The sequence below is a fragment of the Lepisma saccharinum genome, chromosome 3, assembly GCF_977018435.1.
Source record: "Lepisma saccharinum chromosome 3, izLepSacc3.1, whole genome shotgun sequence".
NCBI lineage: Eukaryota > Metazoa > Arthropoda > Insecta > Zygentoma > Lepismatidae > Lepisma > Lepisma saccharinum.
In genome coordinates, this window is record NC_139231.1 from 21,415,365 (window position 1) to 21,441,720 (window position 26,356).

General features: G+C 36.0%; 1 protein-coding gene across 1 annotated transcript in view; it reads left to right on the forward strand.

The window, feature by feature from the left end:
• The first annotated feature begins 467 nt into the window (after positions 1-467).
• LOC145985483 (uncharacterized) overlaps positions 468-26,356 on the forward strand; it is a 42,477-nt gene continuing 16,588 nt past the window's right edge. The window contains exons 1-5 of the mRNA XM_083119554.1: positions 468-549; positions 7,947-7,989; positions 13,084-13,119; positions 15,026-15,052; positions 19,488-19,517. Of these exons, the coding sequence (XP_082975680.1) occupies positions 505-549; positions 7,947-7,989; positions 13,084-13,119; positions 15,026-15,052; positions 19,488-19,517 (181 nt within the window). The 5' untranslated portion in view covers positions 468-504. The remainder of the gene's footprint in view (positions 550-7,946; positions 7,990-13,083; positions 13,120-15,025; positions 15,053-19,487; positions 19,518-26,356) is intronic.

Consider the following 26,356-nt stretch of genomic DNA (forward strand, 5'->3'; position numbering starts at 1 on the left):
TTACCTTCCTTTGATGAAATAGTTTCACAATATCCGTCGAAAGTAGCGTGTTTAGGCTGACTATTCTTCTAGAAGTCTTTCGAAGACCTCTGTTTAAAAATAGGGTTTAGAATGTATTTTTGTGAGCTGTCAGTGTGTATTCACCGAAACGTTATTGCGTTTCTCTTACAGCAACTGCGTTCTCTTTACATGACAGAAAAAAATAGATCCGTTCGTAAATGCTCAGGATAATGAGACTTGGACGTTCTTCATTATCTTTATTACCTTCATTTCCATAAACTGTCATTTGAGTTTTCCGCCATATTTATTTCAATAGCAATAGCAATGATCATTATAATGACGAAGCTTCCATTTCATATGAACTTACAGGAAACTTTCATGGCGATCTCCTACGTCGCAGCTCGATTAGGGGAGGAGCAAACATGGCTTCCTGCATCATGGCCACTATATATATACACCAGTCAGCTAGTTGGGGAGCCAAGGTGACTTTTAACTCAGACCAAGATGCTGCTGCAGATCGTTTGCCTGTTCGCTGTCATATTCGCTTATGTGAGTATACCATTAGCTTTCTTATACCTTAGAATACAGGGTGATTCAGAAGTAAGGATACAAACTCTGAGAATGAAAAGTGCACACTGGGGGAATCACAAAATGTCAACTTGCGAGAATATATCGAATGTTTGAGCATATGTTCGAAGTGGTATGCAAAGTTTCTGTATCCGAAAATAAAATTAATAATTCAAACTAGAAATGTGACAGAAAGAGCCATCAAATAATTTATGAATTTTCCATTATACAAATAACATTTTGTTACAACATGAAAACTTGTTGAAAGTTACAGATTAGGCCCCATGTAGGGGAGCTCAAGAGAGAACTGGGAAGCCCGGGCCCTCCTGGCCCCCGGTTTCGACGGCCTTAGCCTCAGCAAGTGCTAACATTCTGGTGGCATACGATCAGAATCAAGATTTGGCTATAGAATGCAATATTGTACAAAATGGACTAGGAGCAAAGTTACGTCACAATTTTAATGGGTAGCTCCATATTATAGAATGTACGAGCCTATACGTTGAGGAAACATGAAGTTCCATATCTATGCACTATAAGGAGACATTATGCATTGTATTCGCAGTGAAAACATTTCAAAAGTATGTCCAAAAAGGTTCTTCGAAGTTTGGACAGATTCGCAACCTGCGAAACAATTACTTACACTAGATGAGGCAATACCCATTCTTACGTCACCACGTATTAAAGATGGTGTTTGATCGTGGCATCATTTTCATACAAAATAGTATATTCGAAGAACGTGGAGTTAGCTAATATGTTGCCTAGGTTGGTTCATTTGGTGCTTTAAGTTCACTCTATGCACAGTATGGCTAACCTACAGTTTAAAGTGGGATCCAAATCATTATGTGCCTCCACCGAGTATCTAATCGGGGCCCCTTGATTACAAGTCTACTATGCTACTACCACTGTGCAAGCACATTTTTTCATCAAAGGAAAAATGTTTTATTGTTCATAAGGCTTTCAAATCACAAAATGACAAGGTTAATGGCACGAGTAGTGAGATGGAAAGGTTCAGAGGGGTCACCATCTTGCTTCCATCATGATGTGGTGGGGGTGAGTTATGATGACATCATTGATCTCAATATATACGAGAAATTGTTAAACACATCAGCCTGAGTGTATCATGAGACAGTCATGGAAGAATGGTGAAGAATCTCAGCAACAATCTTTCACATGTTCAGGAGTGGAGCTTTCAACAGGACTCTACACCAGCTCATAAGCCACAAACAACCTAACAGTGGTTTGAAACTAATGTGACTGATTTAATTTCCTCCTTAGATGGGCCATCTGGCACTAGAGACATCAACCCTCTACATTACAAATTGTGGTGTATCTTTAAGACATGCTTGCAAGAAGACACAGCCCTGTATTGCCAGTCTGAAGTGCTCTCTTGTTAAAGACAGTGACAGATTTCCATCTCAAAAAAGGTTAATTACATTTTTTATCAGTAAAATACCAAACACAGATTTTAAAGTGTCTTTATTTTCAGTATCTGCTACACACTATTCTTTAAAGCATTATTTTATTGCCTTTCTTAATATTGTACGTACAATTATGAAAAATATCTCCAATAATGAAATGTGTGATGCCTAAGCTATGAGAATGGTGGATAACAAGTATTTTTGTGTTTTATGTCCACTTTATGCACAGCAAGGCTAATCGGGAATCAACCTACAGTTTAAAGTGGGATTCGAACCATTATATACCTCCACCGGGTATCGGATCAGGGACCCCTTGATTACAAGGCGACGACGCCATTGGGGAGCCTCTAGTATTTATGTTTTGCTTAGCTTTCGCCCGCCACCCACACTGAAATATCAGAAAAAATCGGTGCCTATGGTCGAGGCCGGTTTTGCAGATTCGAACTGTTTTCGTCACTAGTTCGCCCATTTCCACCTAACATTCTTCTTTAACATATTATGTAATTCATTCAATATTATCCTTAAATTGAATATAATATATTTTAAAAAAATAATTCCACAAAGAAGTGCTTTGACCTCAAGAGCATTACGAGGCTCAGGACATAGCAACAATGCCTTCATTTTCTTTTCTGCTGGTCTAATCCCAGACCTACTTAATACATTCAATTTCATACGTACTTAAGTCGTTTTGATCTCTGTCACCTTGCTTGTTTAGAAAACCTATTGTATTACAATGAAGCATCAAATTGAAATTTTCATACGCGTAATATTCCACATGCCAAAATGTAATTTTCCTCAGATTTAATACCATTAATTGAAGAATCATAAAACATTAAAATGCTGACCAAGGCAAACTTTTATAGTATAAAAATATACATAAAAACGTAACGTTTGCACCCTCTAACAGGGTCTTCTTCAGAAGAAACTTCGCAACAAATAAACGAAAGTTACAAAACATCATCTTATATACAGGGTGTTTCCGGGCTGATGATACAAACTTTGAGGGATGATAGAGAAGGGCACATGTATCAATTTGAGATAAAGAACCCTGGTCCAGAAGCGACTTAGTCGAGAGTTATAAGCGAAAATCGGTGTATGAAGATGTAATACTTTTATTACCTGCACAAGTTTCATAAGCTGCTACATTCACAACAGTTGTTCAACATATGCGATTTCTTCTTGTGGGGTCATGTGGAAAGTCTTGTGTACGAGACACCTGTCGAGACTGAAGAGGATCTCCTGGCAAGAATTCTCGCTACCTGTGACATTGTTCGAGCGACCCCGGGGTTGTTCCAACGGGTACACCAGGACTTTGAGCGACGATGTCATGCCTGCAGCGAAGCTGGGTGACACTACTTTTAACAACTGTTGTGAATGTAGCAGCTTGTGAAACTTGTGCAGGTAATAAAAGTATTACATCTGCATACAGCGATTTTCGCTTATAACTTTTGACTAAGTCGTTTCCGGACCAGAGTTTCTTATCTCAAATTGATACATGTGCCCTTCTCCATCATCCCTGAAAGTTTGTATGATCAGCCCGGAAAAACCCTGTATACACTCCCAGACAGGGCTCATACACAAAACAACACAAAGGCACCATTCCTTATCTTACAACATTTCATTTCAGGAATTCCTGAGTGTGGAATCTCCTGACAGGTAATTGACACTACAGTAACTGACCGGTGATTGACAGGTACCTGGTAAAAGTCTGCCCTTATCAATACCTCCACTAATGAAACTAGACAGATTCCTTATCTTCTGGACTCCATCCTTCCTCTTTTCTTTCTTCGTTTTTCTTCCATCTTCTTTCCTCCTTCCATTCTCTCATCCTTTCCACTCTTTCTAGCGCTCCTTTCCATTCTTTGTTAATTTTCTGCCCCCCATTCCAGTTCATTATTTCTTCTTCTCCAGCTGCACAGTCTTTCTAGAGCCAAGTGGTCTCAATTTCCTTTCCTCTCTCCCTTTTCATCATTATATCTAGGAAAATTATCTTCTCTTCCTCTTCTGTTTCAAGTTCCAGTAATGTCCCTTGTGTTTCATCTTCAATTTCTTTGACCACTTGGCTTCAGAAAAAGTGTGCAGATGGAGTCTGTTGTCACAAAAGAAGTGATGTGAATGAGGGGACAAAAATATATTTTATAAAGAATATGGATGACAGAATCAAGAAAATATGCACGAAAGAAGAAGAAAAGGAGCGTAAGATAGAGAGCCTATGGGAGCAACTGGAAAAGAATGGGTACAAAAAGGAAGACAGACTTGAAGTAAACAGAAGAAGGAGGATGAAAGAAGAAAACGAAACAGGAGAGGGATAAGAGAAACGAAAGGACAGGTGATTTGGTATAAGGAGTATGGGGAAAGCCACAGAGACGATAAGTAAAGTGCTTAGAAAGGCGGACATAAGAACGTACAGAATGGGAGGCCGTAGTATTTTAAGTATAGCTGACAAAAGGAAAGAAGAATGCAGAGAGGAGGAAGAGGAAGGGATAATATACGAGGTTCAGTGCAAGGAATGTGAGAGCGTGTTCATAGGGGAAACAAAAAGGACACAGGTTGAAGCAACATAAGGATCACGTAAGATTAAAGAGGGAGAGAAATGCTATATTCAAGCACACAAGAGAAACGGGACACGACATAGAATGGGATGAGGCTAGGAGGATAGGGAGGAAGGAGAGAGGAATAGTGAGGAAGTGGAAAGAAGCCAAGGAAATAGAGAAAAAGGAGATGAAGAAAAAATGAACTGGAATGGGGGTTTGAAAATTAAGAAAGAATGGATAGGAGTGCTAGAAAGAGTGGAAAGGATGATAGAAAGGAAGGTAGAAAGAAGAAGGAAGAAAAACGAAGAAAGAAAAGAGGAAGGATGGAGTCCAGAAGATAAGGAATCTGTCTAGGTTCATTAGTGGATATTGATAAGGTCAGACTTTTACCAGGTACCTGTCAATCACCTGTCAGTTACTGTAGTGTTAGGAGATTCCACACTCAGGAATTCCTGAAATGAAATGTTCTAAGATAAGGAATGGTGCCTTTGTGTTGTTTTGAGTATGGAACGTGCTTGGGAGTGTATATATAAAATGATGTTTTGTAACATTAATTTATTTGTTGAGAAGTTTCTTCTGAACAAGACCCTGTTAGAGGGTGGAAACGTTACGTTTTTATGTATATTTTTATACTATAAAAGTTTGCCTTGGTCAGCATTATAATGTTTTTTTAACATGGAAGCAAGGCTTAACAGTGTTACCAATGAATCATAGAAAGCACATGGGCAATGCGATGTCATTAACCCACTGCTCACCTATTTTTAGTAACCGAATTACGAAATTTTCAATCTGCTCGTCATATTCTTGCTTGAAATTTGGTACTTTTAACTTTAGCACGATGAAATTGCTAGTTTAGTTGTAGTATGAAATTTTCTTTTTAGAATTTTCCTCATGTCTTGACTACTGGTAGAGATGGAACAAACAATTCTCAAAGAACTTTATAAGATTGTGATCCAATTACAGCAAGTAATGTACAATCTTTATTCTTGCCTGTAACGTGTTGAATAAATCTCTAGTTACTAAATCTCTCTAGATGTACATTGATTAATCCAATCTGAGGATCGTTCTTAACGAATGATACTACATATAACATAAGCCATTGTTACTAAATTTATTAAACTTGTACGTATTCAAAATTACCTATTTCGTAATATTGGAAGCTGCCGTGTATTCACACGGGATAATATTCAAGCGTTTTACACATATCCCAACTTGAAACATATAACAGATCAGTAATTAAATTCAATATTGAATTTACTTTCAAACAGTTTGAGCAGCTTGCATTATCAGTACCTTAATTTATCAACCCACTTACAAAAAAAAGCATAACGATATTTCGCACTGAACAATTATTTAGTAAAATGTCTTGTTATATTTGATTTCCCAAAGCACATCCTTGGTTATAATGGACAAATTGAAATGTTGGTGTGTTTATATTTCAAGTTAAGGTATGTGTAAAACTCGAGCATATTAGCTTGTGTGTATACACACCAATAATCTTTCACTATCAATGTCTTCTGGATTTAATTCATAGTCCCTAACAGAAACTTCGTCACCTATCAATACTTGAAGGAAAGTAGTAACGTAGGAGCTGTTGCTATAGGCTACGTCGTTTCGTGGAAATTGTTCTTTACTTATCTCATTCTTACGAAGTAGAAATATTCAATATCAAAGAAATTCTCAAAATATAGCAAAATCCAGAAAATTATACCTAACGTAAAAATTATCTATCTATCTTTGAAAATGACAATCAACGTAAATTAATGTAAGGAATGCCAGAACAAATTGCTTTCATTGAATCAAATATTTTATGATACACATTTTTATATTTTCAAGCATTCTTCAAAGTTTAGTTTTCTAATATCCAAAATATTACCCTTTCAATCACTGTGATACCGGCACTGGGTAATAGTGTATTTAATTTTAATTGAGGACAAGATAATTGATAGGTCAATTGCTAAAATGGTTCGGTTATTGCCAAGATACTGTTTAGAAGCATATCTAGTATACGTTATCTTGGATATTTCTGCCTCATTTATATGTTAAGCAAGTAAAGTATATTGGGAGATCAGAGGCAGCAGGAGTGTATTTTGAAGGACAGAATAAACTGTTTCTTCGATCACCACACAGTGACACACACACACACACACACACACACACACCATCACACACACACACGCACACATACATACAAACATCGACACATCCAAGCACAGACTCAGCAGCAAATATTAAAGCTTTGCAAGATAAAGCACGTATACAGTACAAGCGTAATATGCTCCTGTTATATTAAATAAATATTAATTCATTGATTTTCGTAGAATATTCATCCTCCTCGATGGCGCAGTGGTTGCGTTGTGGCCTTGTAATCAAGGGGTCCCGGGTCCGATACCCGGTGGAGGCACATAGTGGTTCGGATGCCACTTTGAACTGCAGGTCCAGTTCCGATTAGACTTAGGCTACTAAAGTGGACTTAAAGCACCAAACCAAACCAAAATCGTAGAATATTCAGTTTTAGACAAATGTTAATTCCGAAATATATATTTATTTTTAATGTATATACTGGATGTCGCTGTACACAGACTGTGGAGGACATCAAAACAATGAAAAATTTTGGTCGTTTTCTGTCAGGCATGCATGCCACATAGATTTTTAGTTTTTACTGATACTTATTTCTTCTGTCGGTAAACAGTTTTAGTGCGCTCCATTATCAACGAAAACAATGGCATTGAATTTTCTTTTCTCATTGAAATAATATCTCTTACAGCATGTTGTCCGATAGAAAACAAATGCCTCATGATTGCATACATAATAAACGGAAAGTGTTGTTTCTTGAGGGCCAGTGGCGGCAATGATGGGAATCTGCCACACTTCTTGCTACTTTTTCCCCCGCATTATACTGAACCTTATGTATAAACTGTATTTTCCCCCCTCCCCCTAAGTTTCGGCACCTTGCTCCCGCAGTATTGGATCCCAATCTTCGCCACTATGGAGGGCTCATAATATGTGTAGAAACGATGTCATAATGGGGAAACCATTATTAACAGAACTAATTCCCTTGATATATTTCAGACGCTCTTAGACTTTGCTTTTTTGTACCTGTCTGGGTGCGTCTGACTTCCATAACGTAATTTATTTTTGCAGGATATTTACATTTACATTTGCATTCAAATTCGGAAAGCCGATATTTGATTTATGCAAAAGTTCCAATAATGTACATTATAATATATTTCTACTATTCTTTGCAAAGTATAAGATTGACATATTACCAGTATGCCATGAAATGATTTTTTGGAAAATGACTTAGATATTTGGGTATTAGACGTTCTTCATTAAGTTATCTTATTCTCAAATTTAATTAAATAATTGTTTCATTATGCAAATTTGGCCTCCAGAAATGAAACAGGAATTTGACATTTCTTTTCAGTATGAACAAGGTGTTACAGGTGAAAAAGCAAAACTCGATGAAAGTAAGTCTGATTTTATATATTTACTATGTAATTACTGAACTTAGTGAACTACTTTACGTGTATTAAGTAGACCATACTTTCTTCAACAAATAACCAGTTAAGATGAATTTGTTATTACATAAACTATTTTTAAAAAACAGAAAAAACTTGATAAATGCATTACAAAATTATTTTTTTTACTTTATCCTAACTTTCATACACGATATATGTTTCACATATTCAACGCGGAGTGACATGGACACTAAATTGTGTACAAAGTTTATTTAATAAATATTATATACTAATAATAATAAACCAATAGCGCAACAGCCCAATATCGGGCCAAGGCTTACCTACCGACTGCTGGCCTCCCTCCCTCGCGAGCCACCAAGGGGGCGTGGAGATCTGCAGCCTGACTAGGGGGCCGGGTGGTCAGCCCGACCGATCCCCAGCCGTTGTAGGACTTCGCGACCGGATTACGCTCAATCACTCGGAGCTCCCCAATTTCCTCACGATGGTGGGTTGCCACCGGCCCTATACTTAGGCCGAATAAGTTCCGACCCGAGCCGGATTCGAACCTACGCCGTTCCGCAGCGAACGATCTCAAGACGAGTGAACGCCTTAACCCGCTCGGCTACGGAGGACGACAAATATTATATACAGCATATATTATTTAAATACATTACACAACCAATTTATCCATCTCACAATATACCAACAGCAAAAATTGTCTCTGAAATGTGCACGCTTCCTTTCCTTAAAACAATTGTTCATGCATTTAAAACAAATCAATTAAGACAAGTCTTATTTCTCTGTCTGGTAATTTACAATGCATTACAGAGAACAATGAAGCATTGCGAGCGAAGCGAGCAAGAAAATTATTGGATCCAATTTTCTTGCAGGCTAAAATCAATATTAATTTAATATAGCGCAAATAATTTCACGGAATTATATCAGTTACAACTTTTGTGCCTCTCCGATGGTGTAGTGGTAACATCGTCGCCTTATGATCAAGGGGTCCTGGATTCGATACCCAGTGGAGGCACATATTGGTTCAGAGCACACTTTAAGCTATAGACCCAGTCTCAATTAGCCTTTCTGTGCATAAAGTAGACTTAAAAAAATACAAATCAATCAATCAATTTTACAACCTTTCTTCATTTAGATGTTTCGGCGCCCAGGGCCGTCTCCCGCCGTCCCCTAACTACGGTCCTGAACTTGATAAGACTAAGAAAAGGAGGCAGTGCGAACGAAGCGAGCAAGCAAATTTTACGAAAATTATTTTTATTTACATAAAATTTGAAGTTCTGGGCGGTAATTGCCCCATGTAGGTACACTTGGCCGTCAATGTTTATTTATTTATTTATTTACATTAATGAACTCAACAGGCTGACGCCCAGTTAGAGAGTTCAGATATACAGGTTTTCATACATGCTTCAGTGAACGTTATTTGATATTTTTTTCATTACACTGTTTTTAAATTGTATTTATGGCATAGAGAACAAATCAATATTTTTGTTACGTTTTTCTAAGGCATTGTAGAGAACACTCATTCTCCAGATAGGGGATTTCTTGACAATGTTTGTTCGCGCTCTATTCACAAAAAAGGTTTGATGATTGGGTCACGTCTTATTGTTAGGAACGCGTAATTTAACTCATTTCCGACCAAGGTTGGGGGGGGGGGGCAATGCCCCCTGCCCTCTGTCGTTGCACCACTGGATTGACCACATATATCAAGAGATGACAATGGTTTCCTTTGCTACCACTGACCACAAATAACGCAGTTATTGAATGCAAAAATGGAATATTATGGCCGAATCAATCTCTCCAGACTTGTGTAAAATATAAATTACATGGATTCACACACCTCGCAAAAACACACACACACACACATAGATTGGTTGATTGAATTTAAAGTTTTGTGTGCATCGGCACACATGTTAATTTTGCATTCTTCAATGCGTAAGGGAAATATCCCCTAATCAAAAATCGACTTCCTCAAAGGGAGTGGAAGAGAGCCGCTCTTCTCAAAAAGCTAATAACATTTGCTAAAACAATGTCATTATCTCCCAGCAGGGATCATAAAGCTTTGTGCATGTGAGACTTCCTAAAGAGAAGACTAAAATCTCTTCCCAGCTTATTTTCACATCTCTTCTTTGCGTTATACGTTGCTCTTCTTAGCTTAATTTAAAGGTGGGCGGAAACTGTAGTCGAATTCTTGAATATCCACGGAGATCTGATGGATTACCAACAGTACTTTCCATCGAAATGGTCATGCAGTTGCAGAAATGGCAAAATGGGATAATAGCCGATGCTGTATTGTGGCCACATGGTATTAGCGTAAGGAGTCATTAGCAGAACATCGGTATCATCTTCACGATAAGGAATGTGTGTTAATTGCCCCAATTAATATCGTTTCGAACTTAACTTCAAACATTATACACACTTAACTAACTAACTAACTCTCTAGCCTTCTTAAACACGAAGGTTCATGGCTGCAGCAACACAGGCCTTCCATGTTTCCCTATCTTGAGCAAGATCTATATACTCTTTTCCATCCCTACCGATTTCCTTTAGGTCCATCTCAACGTTGTCCCTCCATCTTCGTCTTGGCCTTCCTACAGGTCTCTTACCATCAGGTTTCCCAACAAGAATCCCGTAAACTCCTCTTTCCTCTCCCATTCGTGCCACATGGCCTGCCCACCTAAGTCTTCTTGATTTAATTATTCTAATAATATCTGGACATGAATACAAATTATGTAGTTCTAAATTATGTAACCTTCTCCACTCACCTGTCTCCTCATCCCTTTTAGGTTCAAAGATTTTCCTAAGGATCTTATTTTCAAATACTCTCAATTTATGTTCCTCTTTCAATGTAAGGGACCAAGTTTCGCATCCATATAATACTACAGGCAAAATTACTGTTTTGTATATTTTAACTTTTAGTTTCTTAGATATTAAACGAGAAGATAAAAGTTTATGAAGAGAGAAGTAACATGCATTTCCTGAATTAAGCCTACTTTTTATTTCCTCTTTAATATAATTTTCATTTGTTAATATTACTCCTAAGTATTTGAATTTGGAAACTGGTTCAAACGAGTTGTTATCAATAATTAGATTTTGATTATTACCTAACACTTGGTTTCGGCCTGTAAGCATATATTTAGTTTTCTCTTTGTTAACTTCCAAACCTATCTCTTTAGCAGTTTTGAAAAATATTTTAGCATTATTCTTAATTTTATTCACATCATCCCCCAGTAAATCTACATCATCTGCATATGCTAACAACTGAGTCACACCATTTAATTTTAGTCCTTCTTTAGTTTCTTTTACCTTCCTAACAGCATATTCTAAGGCAAAATTAAAGAGCAATGGATATAATGCATCTCCTTATTTTAACCCATCATGAATTGTAAATTTGTCAGACATATTAATACCCACACGAATTTTACTTTCTGTTTTACTGGTGCATATTTTTATCATACTAACAAGCTTCTTAGGTATTCCAAACTCTACTAATATATTATATAGTTTATCTCTTTTGACCGAATCATATGCTTTTTTGAAATCAATGAATAGCTGATGGACATTTTGATTATATTCCCACTTTTTTTCAAGTGTCTGTCTGATGTAAAAAATTTGATCTGTAGTTGATCTGTTACGTTTAAATCCACATTGATAATCACCAATAATTTCATTAGCATATGGGGTTAGTCTTGTTAAAAGAATGTTAGATAATATTTTATATGTTGTTGAGAGTAGAGAAATTCCACGGTAATTATTGTAGTTCATTTTATCTCCTTTTTAAAACACAGGAACAATTATGGATTCTTTCCAGTGTTGAGGGATTTCTTCTTTATTCCATATTAAACAAATTAATTTATGAATTTGACATATTAATGAATTTCCACCATATTTAATTAACTCAGCTGGTATTAAATCAATGCCAGGTGCTTTGTTATTCTTTAGCCTTTTAATAGCATCTTTAACTTCAGTCAAGTTAGGTTCTGGAACTAAAGGTTCTGCTGTGTGGACTTCATTTAATTCTGATTTATCTCCTACATGGACATTTAAAAGGTCATTAAAGTAGTTCTTCCATCTATTTAGAATATCACTTGGGTTAGCTAGAAAATCACCGTCTTTATCTTTTATCAAGTTTACTTTAGGTTGCCACCCCTTTCTAAACTCATTTACACCTTTATTTAAATCTCTGATATTTTTATTTTTGCTGTTTGTTTCAATTTCGTTAATTTTGCTTTTCAAGTAATCTCTTTTTTTTACTTCTAAATGTGCGGTTAACTTCTCGCTTTATTCTATTATAATTGTTTAGATTTGTATCATCAGAGTTATTTAACCACCTAAGTCTAGCCTGATTTCTTATTTCTATTAGATTATGACATTCATTATCAAACCATGGCTTTCTTTAGCTGCTGATTCTATTGCATTACGTATGTGCTCCCAATTCTTATTTACGTCTGTTTCATTTATATTTTCATCATCACTTAAATCCTGCAAAACATCAAATCTATTTGACAGTTTAATTTGGTAATCTTTCTTAATTCTTTCATCAGTAAACTTTCCTGTATCAAATTTTAGAACTTTTAGATTTTGTTGCTTATGATTTATCACTGAGAGTCTTTCTCTTAATTTAGCAATTACTAAATAATGGTCACTGGCACAGTCAGCACCTCTATGTGTACGAACGTCAATTATACTAATATGCCTTCTCTTGTCAATGAGAATATGATCTATCTGATTATGAGTTTTACCATGTGAAGAAGACCAGGTATATTTATGGATATCTTTATGTTTAAAAGTGGTACTTTTCCCAATTAAATTCTTGGAGGTTGCAAAAGTAATCAATCTTATACCATTATCATTACTTAATTCATGAAGACTTTCTTTACCAGTCGTGGGTTTAAATGTCTCTTCTTTGCCAATCTGTGCATTACTGTCACCTAACAGAATTTTCATATCATACTGAGAAAATGTATACACACTTACAAATTTTTATGTTTGTTGTAGGTAAAATGTGGTACTATTATGTCCTTTACCAGATATAGCACGTACAGGTACAATTCTCGTCTCATGCTCTACGATTTTCATTTCTTACAGGAACGGTGACCAATCTAAAATGCAATGCGGCGTGCTGTAAGTTTTTCCGATTTTTCACTCCAACATTTTGAAATATTGTAAGACGTGAGTGCCCGAAAAATGAAATAGACATTCATTATTGATAAAGCATTCCTCACTTGATTATCATCAATAATGCTAGACAGTAGCAAAAAATTGTATAAACAAAGATGTTGCTCTGTTTTGCTTTCATAACCATCGACCATTTGTTCTTATCCTGACTTATCTAGAATTTCGATATTTCAAAGTCAAGAATACACGATTTCATGTAGAAGTGGATTATGCCACCATAAGTAAATAATATAATTTTAGCTTCCAAGCCAACTTACAAGAAAACTTACAAACATTGACTATAATGAAATACATAACCAACAAAAACATCGTAAAATCTTCAGGCCGTATACGCAACTTATACCTCCATACAGTTAATCCACTATGACCTCGAGAGTTCCTGAAAGAGAGGCAACCGATTTTTGTACAGAGAAAATTAAAACAAATTGCGTGGATTAAAAATAGCATATATTACTCGCTCACGTCATTCGATAGAAAGATTTAGTAACAGAAATACAATTACCAAATAAACATTCATAAAAATGATATGTTGATATTAGGAGCTCCGCGAAAATATCCCAAGACACGTGTGCTGCATGGTTAAAATTCCAATAAAATCATGGGATATAGAAGATACGTTTGATTTCAAAATACTGGATCAAAATTTGTAATATTATTTCTTCGTTTTCATGTCACTTTCCTTTCGCTTTTGTTAAAACACGGGAATTTTAATCAACTATATACATATACATGTTTTACAAGCTCCCGTCCACAAATATGCACGTATATATATATGTGTGTATATGTCGGGGTAAGTTATATTTCATTTCGGGAATTATCAGAATCAACAAAACAAACACAGCAGAAAGAAGATTATTTTCATACCCAGTAGCTACTAAGCTTTGCTAGAACAATGGACGCCCTAGTACAATTTCGTTCCGGTAATTGCAGCAGGGTTCCTATTATAACGTGTAACTCTGAACAGGCAGTGTTTTGTGTGTTTGAATTTGTTGTAAAGGGTAGAATTTTCTTTCTTTTTTGCGCAGTCACCTTAGGGTAAGACAATTCATCCGTGGCACAGAAAAGTCTCGCGGAGTCGTTGCTTGTGCCGACCAGGTTCCTTACAGCAGACTTTTGTATTGAAGGTCATTCCGAAATTGAATATTTTCAGCTTTCATAACCACGAAGTTCAACAGATCTCATCTCACGCGATTTATTTCTGTAGTGTTGCATCAAAAATCTCGTGGACTATACCACGAGAAACCCGACCACTGGCCAACTAGATTAAATGAATGACATTGACTGCGTCTGCGAGGAAAAACACATCTTGGAGAATGTATGCATTTTATTACATGTTTCTTCTGCTGTCTCTGTCTTGGTAACTTTTTACTGAATTAGACAAATCTATGTTGAATTATGAATTATTCTGTATATGAACAGTCACGCACACTTCTTAGCCGTAACGATTCCATTGAAAGATAATGAAAAAGTTGTAACCCAGAAGTGTCCGTGACTGTACATACGTACGTTAGTATGTAGCATGCATGCATGCATTTATATGCTGAAACAGAGAAAGAAAGGAGGAATAAGGTTTCTAAGCAAGACTGAAATTAATTTCAAATTTTGTCATTCTTACACCAGCTTCTTCCATTTTTGTTGCCAGGTTAACCCTTACTGGCAAATTAATTTATAAATGAAATGGAAATTTAATGTATTTTGGTCTCAGGGTTTGCTATAAAGAATTGGAATAAATGGTAGATATAATTTTGTATTAATAACGCTTTTGTTGTGATACAAATTGTGTATGTTTTAATATATTTTGTTTTTTCTTTGTGCCTTGACTCATCTACTTTTAAATTCTATACTCGTCTAGACGTAGAAAAATGCGAAAAGGAATGTGGTAAGTTAAAACGTAATAAAAGTACCACACAGATATACACACATAAAAAAAAGCTAAGCATATACCAGATTCTATTGTGTTGAGGTGGAACACTACTTAGATATGTAATTGACAATTTAAATATAATTTTAATTGTTTTCATGTAAAACTCAGAATAGTAAATACCATACAACGAAAACGTACACTTCTTGGTAACTTGAGACCCAGTATGAACAGAAAGAAACAAGAAATACTCCGTATGTGACTAAACCAAACAAAGTAAGGAACTCCTTAGTTAGAACATCACAAATGAAATACAGTTTTAAAGACAGTTTCACATGAGTCAATAACGTGTTGGTCCTCCACAAACCCTGAGGCACTTTTGAATGCGACGGGGCATGCTCAGTACCATATCATTATGCATTTCTTGAGGCAAACGGTCCCACTCCTCGATGGCAGCATCTTTTAGGGCCTGAATCGTTAGTGGTGGATGCTGATGGATGGAAATTGCTCTTTTAAGGAAGGTCCACGCATGCTATATGCATGATCTACTTGCGAAAATAAAATATAACACATAATATACAATAAACTTCTTACCTTTAAAACTTCAATTCAATAGGAACTCAATGGACATTTCCACTACTTTTTTTAAAGATCATTTTTAAAATCTACACCATAAGAACTCCTACACCTCTACACCAAATAACCCCTGCAATTTCCCATGTTCATGTGCGTTCGTTTTTAGGTAAAAAATCGAGTTTCTAATTTTCGAGCCGAGCGTTGAGCGCAAAATACACCTGCGCCATGTTGTGACGTCGTCGTTCGGCTCGTCCTGTCGTCTGCATTTCGCGTTGGTTGCATTTGGTTAGGACGGTGGTAGGACGTGTCTGTGTTTGCTATGAGATAATGGATGGAAAAGATACGTAACTACTATAACAGAAAATGGTCGTTACCATCAGTTTTCTCTGCTGAGTTAATATTACAAATAAGATTTTTGTTTTCTTGTCCCCGAAACAAGTTTCCATCTTGTGAGTTACAAGAGCAGAGCAGCCCAAATTTTATAGCTGGTAAGTGTTGTGGATATATCACAGTGGACAACAAAGATTTCACCATTATGCAGAAATACGAGTACCAGATGCTCCAATATGATATTTCTCAACGTACCCACGAATGAAAAAACAAACAAAAAAAAACAGATGATTTGTTTGTGTGCGATTTACATGACGATTTATCATTTACGTGAATGATAAGGTACAAGAACAATGAAATTGGTCTGTAAGAGCTATGTAAAAGTGCAAGTTACTAAAAATACTGTTCTATTTCATTACATTGTAGTGCATTACCATGGGCGTAGCCAGAAATTTTTGTACGGAGGAGCAGGTTCAGGCTCTGATAAATGTTAAAACATTAAAAATAATAATAATGGTTATGATTGTTATTGCTCAACAATATCTATTATAAACTGATAAATTAAAAGTTTTTATTTCTAAAATAATTTTATTATATCCTTCCTTGGGCAGGCTGTTCTATTCTATAAACTAATAAAATAAAAGTTTTTTTTTTCTAAAATAATTTTCTTACTTTCTTAGACAGGCTGTTCAATTCGGTCCACCAGATGAGCGAATATGCAGCTCAACTATTTAGTTATTTATTTATTTATTTCCTTTTTTTTTGCATTTCAAATACAATTAGTGTACTGAAATGCAAAATACTTTATTTTGTTATTTACATTAACACGCCTTGTTAAAGAAGAAAAATTAAGTTAGGAGTAAATTTTGGTTGTTTTTACTTCGATTATTCTGTTGGAATCATGGGCGTCGAAAGGAGGGGAGTCGGACGCCTCCCGCGTTTTGGAAATTGGCATCGTTCATTTCAAGTAAAAAAAAGAAGAAACCTTGTTACTTTCATTGTTAATAGGAGAAATAAAGATAATTTAGTTAGTATTTGAACAGAATATAGCGACAGTAGAAAGTGTGTTAGATCAAAGAAAATAAAGGAAAATATAGGAACCAAGCTCCTACGATTTAATCCAAGAAATAAATGGTTCCACAGTTTTCAATATTCCAAAAAATATAGTTTTATGGGAGAGGTCACACCATAAACCTTATGAGTAAAAATTTCCCCTACCTTTTACAGCCTTTTTCGCGAATGATGTACGCAAAAGTTAATAAGAAATACAATAGCTGTGAATTTGAGTACACTGACTGAAATGTGAACAAAAAATATATGAAACAACTTTTTACTAGGTATTCACTATTTGCTTATTTTTATTAGTATATAGTATTTATCATTGTAAAATAATTTTATTATTATCAATTGTTATTATTGTTATTATTTCTACTATTCAAGTTTTATAATTTCCCAAACTCCAGCAAAAAATTTTGACAACGCCCCTGGTTGGAATAATATCTAACTGAAATTTATTTCTGTTATTATTATTTACAATGAAAATAATATAATTTATGTTATTTGTGACTTGAAATGAACGATGCCCTAGAAGCTGGTCAACGGACCGGTTCGAAGCCCGCCCCTCCCGACGCTCATTTGCATTACATATATTTATTTTCAGCTTCGTAAGAAAAAAGAGAAAACGCTGGTTTAGACCATCGTGCAAAAAAGACGATGACATTTTTCTCCAAGTATACATATTGCACTGCAGTAATACCAGCACTACTAATGATAACTTAACAACTGAAAACTAGGAATGATTGCTACTGAGAAAAATCTGTCAACAGAATAATATTAAATGATCTTGAATATAAGCTTTCGATGAAAGTAAACACCTTATCTCTGCTCCATCCAATATCAGTTGTGCAAGATATGGAGCTACCGTGAATGCATCTGCAAATGCCGGAATTGGCTTTCGCACATCTCTCCCATGTCATAATGGAAACTTTAATTTTGAAAATCACAGTGAATACTCTTCAATATTCAGCGTTACAAACACGAGGAGCAACGAATGCCTTCGTGCATGGATTTCTGGAGCGCTAAGCAGACGACCGAGTTCACTGTCTAACGAGAACGTCATAACTGGAATATCCAGTCAGAGACCTTTCGGGTTTCGTGACGTATAGCATCAATTTGGCACAACTTCTAAGGCCAATTTCTCGCAAATTATTTCGAATTAACACAAACTATTTTGCACAACGTTAATATAAAATGAATGGCATGCAGTGATATAGTTAAAATCATATTTAAGGTTAGAGTGGAAATGTCCATTCTTCTCTTCTTCTGGGTAAATTTCAATGTGACACTTTCATAAAATGTTTCTTCGGACCATTCTTTCATTTTCAGAAGAACACTTTTCTCGATAGATAGAACAAATAAATTGCTACGCCTGACTTGCCCTTCTGTGGCTCTGAGATATGACTTGATCCTCTTGAGCGCCTAAAAACTTCTTTCAACCGTAGCAGTTGTAGACGGAAACGTTAATACAAGTTCTGCTAGTTCGTACACTTCACTATACACTAGGTCCAAATTATTCACTAAACAACACAACACAAAAGTATAATTCACGTACGAACTGACCACAATACACGCACTTACTCACCACAATACAATAAGAAAACCCGCGCACTAAGAAGACGAACTTCCTTCAACATTCCCAGGGGCGAACTACTTACTTGCCTGTGCCCTCTGTCAATCTGTTATTTTGAGCTGCAGTCATAAACCAGTTCCGATCAGCTAACAAATCTCCCGAACTTCTGGTCACCATTGTAATGCAGGTACTCTGGTTGTTTCAGAGGTCAACGGCCTCTTGCAGTGCTCATGCTCGTTTGCAAGTGTGGAAAGTGATGTCCTTGGCCCAGAGGGAAGTTTCTGACATCAGTAACCATTTCCTCCTTCCTCCAAATTCCCGCCCTTGTAGGGAAGATGCCACGCTGGGAATAATGAGTTGGTAACACTGACGGTATCATAGCAAGAAGACTGCCAACGCACGCAGCTCCCTGCGGATTTCGAAGAAAGCTGGCAAGACGGCCAACTCTCGGCGTAACAGCTTCTAAGAAATAAGTGTGCCAACTCATGAAACGCCATCATCTTTTCATTGAAATGAACAATTTATGCACATTTTGTGATCGTTTTTATCTTCTCTTCTGAGCCTGGGTTTCGCAGATAGCACAGATAGCATGGAATATACGCCTCTGGATTCAAGCATTTGTCTGGCATTTTATTTAGATGATGTCGGTTAATAAGTAATAGCTTGATATATTCGAGAAGTGGAAATTTGTAGAAAATTGACATATACAATAATAATGTTAATATTATCCACAAATATTAAGGAATTTATTTATTATTTATTGAACTCAACAGGTTTACACCAATTTAAAGAGTTCATATTGTAAAACTACAATTTCATATACAATACATGAGCATATTAGAATAGTACAATTTATATACAATGCATAGAATAGCAATACTGTAGAGTTTCATAACATATTTCCATCTATTTTTCTAGCCAAAGGAATCAAAATTATTGTCTTCAGTTGTGAGTATGACATAGCGAAAAAATCAATGCTTTTATTCTCTTTCTCTATAGCATTGTAGAACTCATGCATTCTCCAAATAGGTGACCTTTTTATGATATTTGTTTGCGCTTTGCTCACATAGAAGGTTTCATGCTTGGGTCGTGTTTTAATGTTCAGAATAAGTATTTTGAATTGTGAAAGAAAGAGAGGAGATCGAAGTTTTCCGTTAAAATTTTCCAAAGTAGCATAAAGTCTCGGGCTGTCCTTCTGTGGTCAAAACTGTCCATATGGATTTGCTCTATTAAGTTGGTATATGATTCGTACCTGGGGTATTTGTCTTCCAGTTTGAATTTCATGTATGGAAATAATTTTGACTGTACATGTTCTAAAATTGGGGTGTGTTTTTGAAATTCTGTGTTCCATATGACAGAGCCAAATTAGAGTTTTGTACATACTAGAGAATGATATAATATTTTTGGTGTTTGTGTACTTCTGAAACCACTGCCCGTGCGAATAATAAATCCAACAAGCTTGTAGGTCTCACTTATTACTTTGTCCAGATGATAGGCGAACGTTCAGAATCAAAAAGTATTCCTAGATCTCTTGCCTTTTCAGCTTTTTTAAGGTTAACATTATTTATTTTATACTGATAATCTATAGGCGTATTTTGCTTGGTGTATGTAACAGAGAAGCATTTTTTAACATTTAGGGAAACTTTGTTACATTAACAGCAGGCACTCAACCTATTTATTTCGCGTTGGAAGGAGGCACAAACGTCTGCACTTGTTCATTTTATAACTTTAAATTGTCTGCAAACAAGAGTTTACGAGAATCAATCAGATGCTCGATAAATCATTAATGAATAACAAAAATAGAAGAGGCCCTGTATTGGATCCCTGAGGGACGCCTGAGTTCACCAAAAATTCATCAGATGAGGATCCTTTGTAGGTGACATATTGTCGCCAGTTCATTAGACACGACGCCATAAGTTTTCGTAGGGAGTGTGACAAATTAAAGCTACCTAGTTTACTCAGTAGTACGTCATGGTTTACTCTGTCGAAAGTTTTGAGAAATCAGTATATATCAAATCTACATGCCCCCTTCGTCTAATGCAATTTCTCTCCAAGATTTGTTTCAATTGAGCTCTTTGGTAGGAATCCATGTTGAAATTCGGATATGGCTTTTTTCACATGGTTAAAAATATGCATGTATAGCATTTGCTCTAGTATTTTCGCAGGAGTGGATAAAATAGAAATGGGACTGTAGTTTTGTATCGTATTGTTTTTACCCGACTTTTGAATTGGGAATATAGTAGTCATTTTCCATCTATCAGGAAACTGCATAGGTGATAGGACAGAGTTGAAGATGATTTTATCAGATCCAGCGGACGTCTTTGGTTTTATCTTTTTGATAGCATTTTCGATTTCATTTATACTGATTTCTTCAATATTCAGCATATCTAGCCCTCTACTTTGAGAATGCTCTGTCATAATTTGAAGATTATATGTGGACCCATTGCGTGTGTACACAGACTGAAAGTGTTTCTCAAATTCTTCTGCAACCGCGTTTACGTTTGGTAGGGGCTCAACATCCTCAGAAGCAGAGTGTTTTGGTTTGTCGCGTTTTTTACTATTTATAAACGTCCAAAAGAGAGAACGGTCATCCTGCATATTATTTTCAACATTTAATACAAAGTTATCATACGTATGCAGCTGTTTTTTTTACTAGAGTAGTGGTGATAAGATCCCTTCAAACTAATACTTGGTACGAGGCCTATTATTTTTATTAATTTAAGCACAGTGGTAAACCTATTTTGACGATGTTTTTGTCGATTTTATAGTATTGCAACTCTGTGATTTTTCATCTCATACTTGGTACGAGGCCTATTATTTTTATTTATTTAAGCACAGTGGTAAATCTATTTTGACGATGTTTTTGTCGATTTTATAGTATTTGCAACTCAGTGATTTTTCATCTCATACTTCGTACGAGTGTCATAATTTCTTTCGAGTTAAATCACGTAACACCCACACCCACCCACACCTACACCCACACCCACACACATTTAATTCCGGTCTACTTAAGGTCTACTTCCGGTTCACTTCCGGTCTACTTCCGGTCTACTTCCGGTCTACTTGACAGACACCTGTGGGTTTTTCTAGTTTTTTTTAAGTATATAGTTTTATTAAGTATATAGTTTTTGATTTGAGCCCCAAAAAATTATATATAAATACCAAAACCAAAAATAGCAAGAGATTAAGTATACACACTAATCGATCAGATTGAGTTTTGATGTGATCAGATGTTACTTGTTGTCTCCGGAAATTCTGTATAAATAACATAGCTGATAATTTTATCGTAATAGCTACAATTATTTTATTTTGAAGGTGGTTCGAGTTGTTTTTCACATTCAGCTAATTTTCTAAGGGGGGAGATATCCAAAAAATCAAATTTTTACTATTTGTATAGTATAAAAAATAATTATGTTTTTTTATCAAAGCTCAACTTATAGGGGACAAAATTTACTTTTTGAGCCTATATCAGTATATTTTAAGCATATAAAACCCACAGCGCTTCAGCCCTTGAGAGCCTTGGCTTACCTACAGACTGCTGGTCTCCGTCCCACACTGTTCCTCCGTCACCTGTTGTAGCGTGGAGATCTTAGACCAGTATTGGGGTGACGGGTGGTCAGCCCGTCGAACCCCCAGCCGTTGTAGGTCCTCTCGACCGGGTTACCGCTCACTCATTCGGAGCTCCCCAATTTCCTCACGATGGTGGGTTGCCACCGGCCCTATACGTAGGCCGAATAAATTCCGACCAGAGCCGGATTCGAACCTACGCCGTCCCGCAGCGAACGATCTCAAGACGAGTGAACGCCTTATCCCGTTTTTTTTTTTTTTAAAAGGAAAGCCCCCTAAGCGGAAGCTTCCCCCATCACATTCACTCATATCATTTCATTCACATTTCTATTTCAGGACTTTTTCAGGACAGACAATCACAAATACCCATGCCTTACCCGGGACTCGAACCCGGAACCCCTGGCGTTGTAGCGCGCTCTGCTAACCACTTCGCCACGGAGGTCGACAACCCGCTCGACTACGGAGGACATTTTAAGCATATATTTACAATTATTACATTTTTTAAGAGAAATAGATATATTGATAATGATTTTGAGTTATTTTACAATGCTGTACAGTGCTGCGTATATAATTATTTCTCAAATGTGTGTGCATAGAAAATAGGACTGCACTTCACTCACTTCTAACTTGAGTTGGTCTGTTTCGGCCTCGATTTTTTTTATTCTTGCTACCAGTCTGCTCACAGTGACCGATAGTTGATTCACTTTGCACGTAACAGCTTCATTAGAGCTTTTTACCTGAAGCATAACTTGCTTCAGTTCGGAAAGTTCGCTCTGGACATCAACATTGTTACGTGGACCTGGGTTTTGCTCAATTCCGCCTATAAGCAATAGCGTGAACTCTACCAATCCATAAGCGACATAGCACGTATTTATTCGAAAATCACTTCCTACCTTGCCTTGGGAACATGAACGCCAAGCAGCTCGAAAGAGGCCGATCGCCTGCCGCCACTGCGTCACTGAGATCCCCATCTTGTCCCACTTGACTGGCCGCTAGAGACAAACGAAAACAAGTCCACTCGCTTTCACTTCTTTAATATAATAGCCTATCGTGTGGCCCAAAAAGAATAAACGGAAAGAGCCCTAACTCCGCCCCCCCATGGAAATTCAGACGCGAATGACGCACTTCATCTGTCATAGTTTGCGACACAAGCGACGTCGCACCTCAGGTACACCGAACTAACATGCACTCTACATCGCATGCTTGTGTTGGAATTTGAAATAACGATTGTTTCGCCATGTCCGTTTTCGTTGCGTGTAATTGTTATCGTTGGCGTTGAACTCGGGTATGAAAGTTTGTTCAAGTACGGGTTAATGTTGTCGAAAATTGAAACCAATGAAGATAGATAATTATTTGAAGCGGGCTGTAATGATGTGTGACTGAAAATGCTGGAAAAAATCTATGGATATACATACTATATAAGAGAGAGGTACGTATATGTGTGTGTAGTTGCTTACTTACTTACTGGAGTATTTCTATGCAACAAGAAATTGAGCAAATATATGAAATGGGTACACACACCCACACACACACACACATATATATACAAGACATATATATATATATACATTCATGGGTGTAAAATAAAAGGATGCTTTGGTGTGTGCACATGCAAGCGAGGCCAAATTTATCATTGAAACAAATGGGAAACCAAAATATTACAACGCACACATGGTGTTTAAACATTAACCACATACTTTTACTAAAATTGAAAGTAGCTACTTATGTTATTTTGAATTTTTCTTTATCTAATTATTTTGGCCTTTATTGCCCAGGCTTCTTCTTCTGTTTTTTAAGCTTCTGAAGGAGTTTATTTATGGTCATTCACTAAATACATAGATATATAAATGTTATTTAATTTAGGTATGTAATGTGATTGTAAATGCATTTTTCTTTTTCAAAAAGGACTAAGATGATTTTTTTTTATTACAGATATTCACAGGTGTCTAATGAAGTGGAAAGGCTGGACTGCAAGTTTACATTTCGCATTATTTGTGAAAATAATACCCTGCCTGTTTTCTGCACAATAGTGCTGAAGAAATGATTTAACGTGGTCAATTTTTGTTATCGTATTAGTGTATCTCCATTAAGGTGAAAGTGATGAATTCTGTTTCTACATACAGTGTTATTAGTTAATGAAGACATTTTTATATGAAGATCATTTAATGATTTCATTGCTGAAGATTGTGTTTCCTGACAGTGTATAGTGTTAGTAGTAATGGTATGTACAGCAAAAGGTATGTACTTTACTTACATGCAATCCTTTTTTTCCCACCACAAACACCTGTGGTTACGTTAATCTATGCAGAGACAATGGCGATTTTCTGTTTTCATTAGTGTTTATTTGTGACTGCTTTGTGGTTCCATGCAGTGTGCTAAGATACGTGGTTCTAGTGTATGAAATAATGAATTTTAAAAGAGTAATTCTATTCTGTTTGTTCTTTTTCCTTACTAAAGTGTAAGCATTGAGTACGGAAGTGAAAGCAGGCAAGTATAGGCAAATGTTAACAGTGAGAAAAAATTGAGTTGGAAATAACAGAGGTAATATGTTTAAAGCACAACCATATATTATAATGGACAAGCTAGCGTTTGGTCTATTTTCACCAGGTTCTAAACTGTGCATGTGATCTATGACGTGTCCTGGTGTTTTATAAGTACATAATTGTTAATTTGAATCAAACTTATGTTAATGTGCATTAAATGTTCATGTAGATAATCAGTACGTTTTTCTGCACACCATGGATTTTGAAAAAATACCACCAGGTATTCTCTTATGAACTGCTGCTGCTAATATGTCAGTGAATGTTCGTGTTGTTGGGTTAGGCAGCTCAGATATTGGACTGTTAGTATTAAAATTTCTTCCGTAAATACTTCATACCTGATCATGATTTTTGGTCATCAGCACCTGGTGAAAATAGCTCTCTATACTCTTCTCACTGGTGAAAATAATTCTTCGTATTGAATATTTATGACTTTTTTCAGAAGTATAGTTCACATGTTATGGTGAAGACACTTCTGACTTTATCAAAATATTCGATAGAAAACCTACATTTGGGGTGGAGGTGAAAACTAACTTAAATAGCATTTGCCCTTCATGATTGAATACATGTTAGTTATTTAAAGCTTTCAGAAAGTAATGAAAGTACTTATTGTGGTGATAAATGACATGAAACTTCAGTGTAACTCCATGTGTTTCAGAAAGTTTTAACAGGAGTGGCACGTAATGCAAAGTACACATGCAAGACCTATTGTGAACAGTTGAGTCCCAGGGTCTACGTATATTTATTTGGATTTTTCCATTCTCTTAACCACCAATTTTCTAGAACAGGTACTTGCATGTAACATTTTTTTTATGAAATAGGAGCCAACGATTTAGTATTTCCGAGAGGTCTTCCTTCTCGTAAATCACGATACTTAACCTTGCGTTCAGATGTAGTATGCCTACGTTATTAAGTTTGGTTCTCTTAGCATAAATACACTGTAAATGTATTATTTATGCTCACAGAACTAATCATAACCTAACAACTTATGCATTTAGCCTAACAATAAAACCATCCCGCAGTGACTTCAGAATGCAAGGTTGGTATAATTTAAAACCTACTGCAATGTAAGGTGAAATAAATAGAAGCATTACAGAATGGCCTACAAATAATTGTAAAAATGTGTAGAAAAGTGAAAATAAGTTTTAAAAAAGTGAGCAGGGGACTTTTCGTGAGTTGTCACTTTGATGGTAGTGAAAATATTTGTCATCAGATTTCAACCTACATGTCCCTCACACATGGCCTCTTTTTTACTCTGAATTTTCATGATTTTTAGTGCATTACACTTGTTTCGCTTAATGAAAGGAGAGGAAATAATTATTGCTTTTACTTAGGTATTATATAGACACACCCATCTTCATTACCATGGTATGATCTTAAAAAATATTTCTGCATTAAGAATCTAGTGTCTTTCTGATACACAAAATAATTGTTACATCTTTCACTTGTTTATTGAATATACAAAGTAACACAATATTTTTTTTATTTGTTTTAATTTCTTGTGCAAATATAAAATAAGAAGAATTAGCAGAATCATACTGAGGAATATGTAGCATCTGTTACGTTTTCATAGCTATTTCTTTATATGTTTGTTTTGTTATGTAATGAACGGTACACCAAAGTAAACTTTCTAAAGCTAAGGTGTGGGGGAGGGGTGCGGCTCCTCTTGGTGGGCAAATA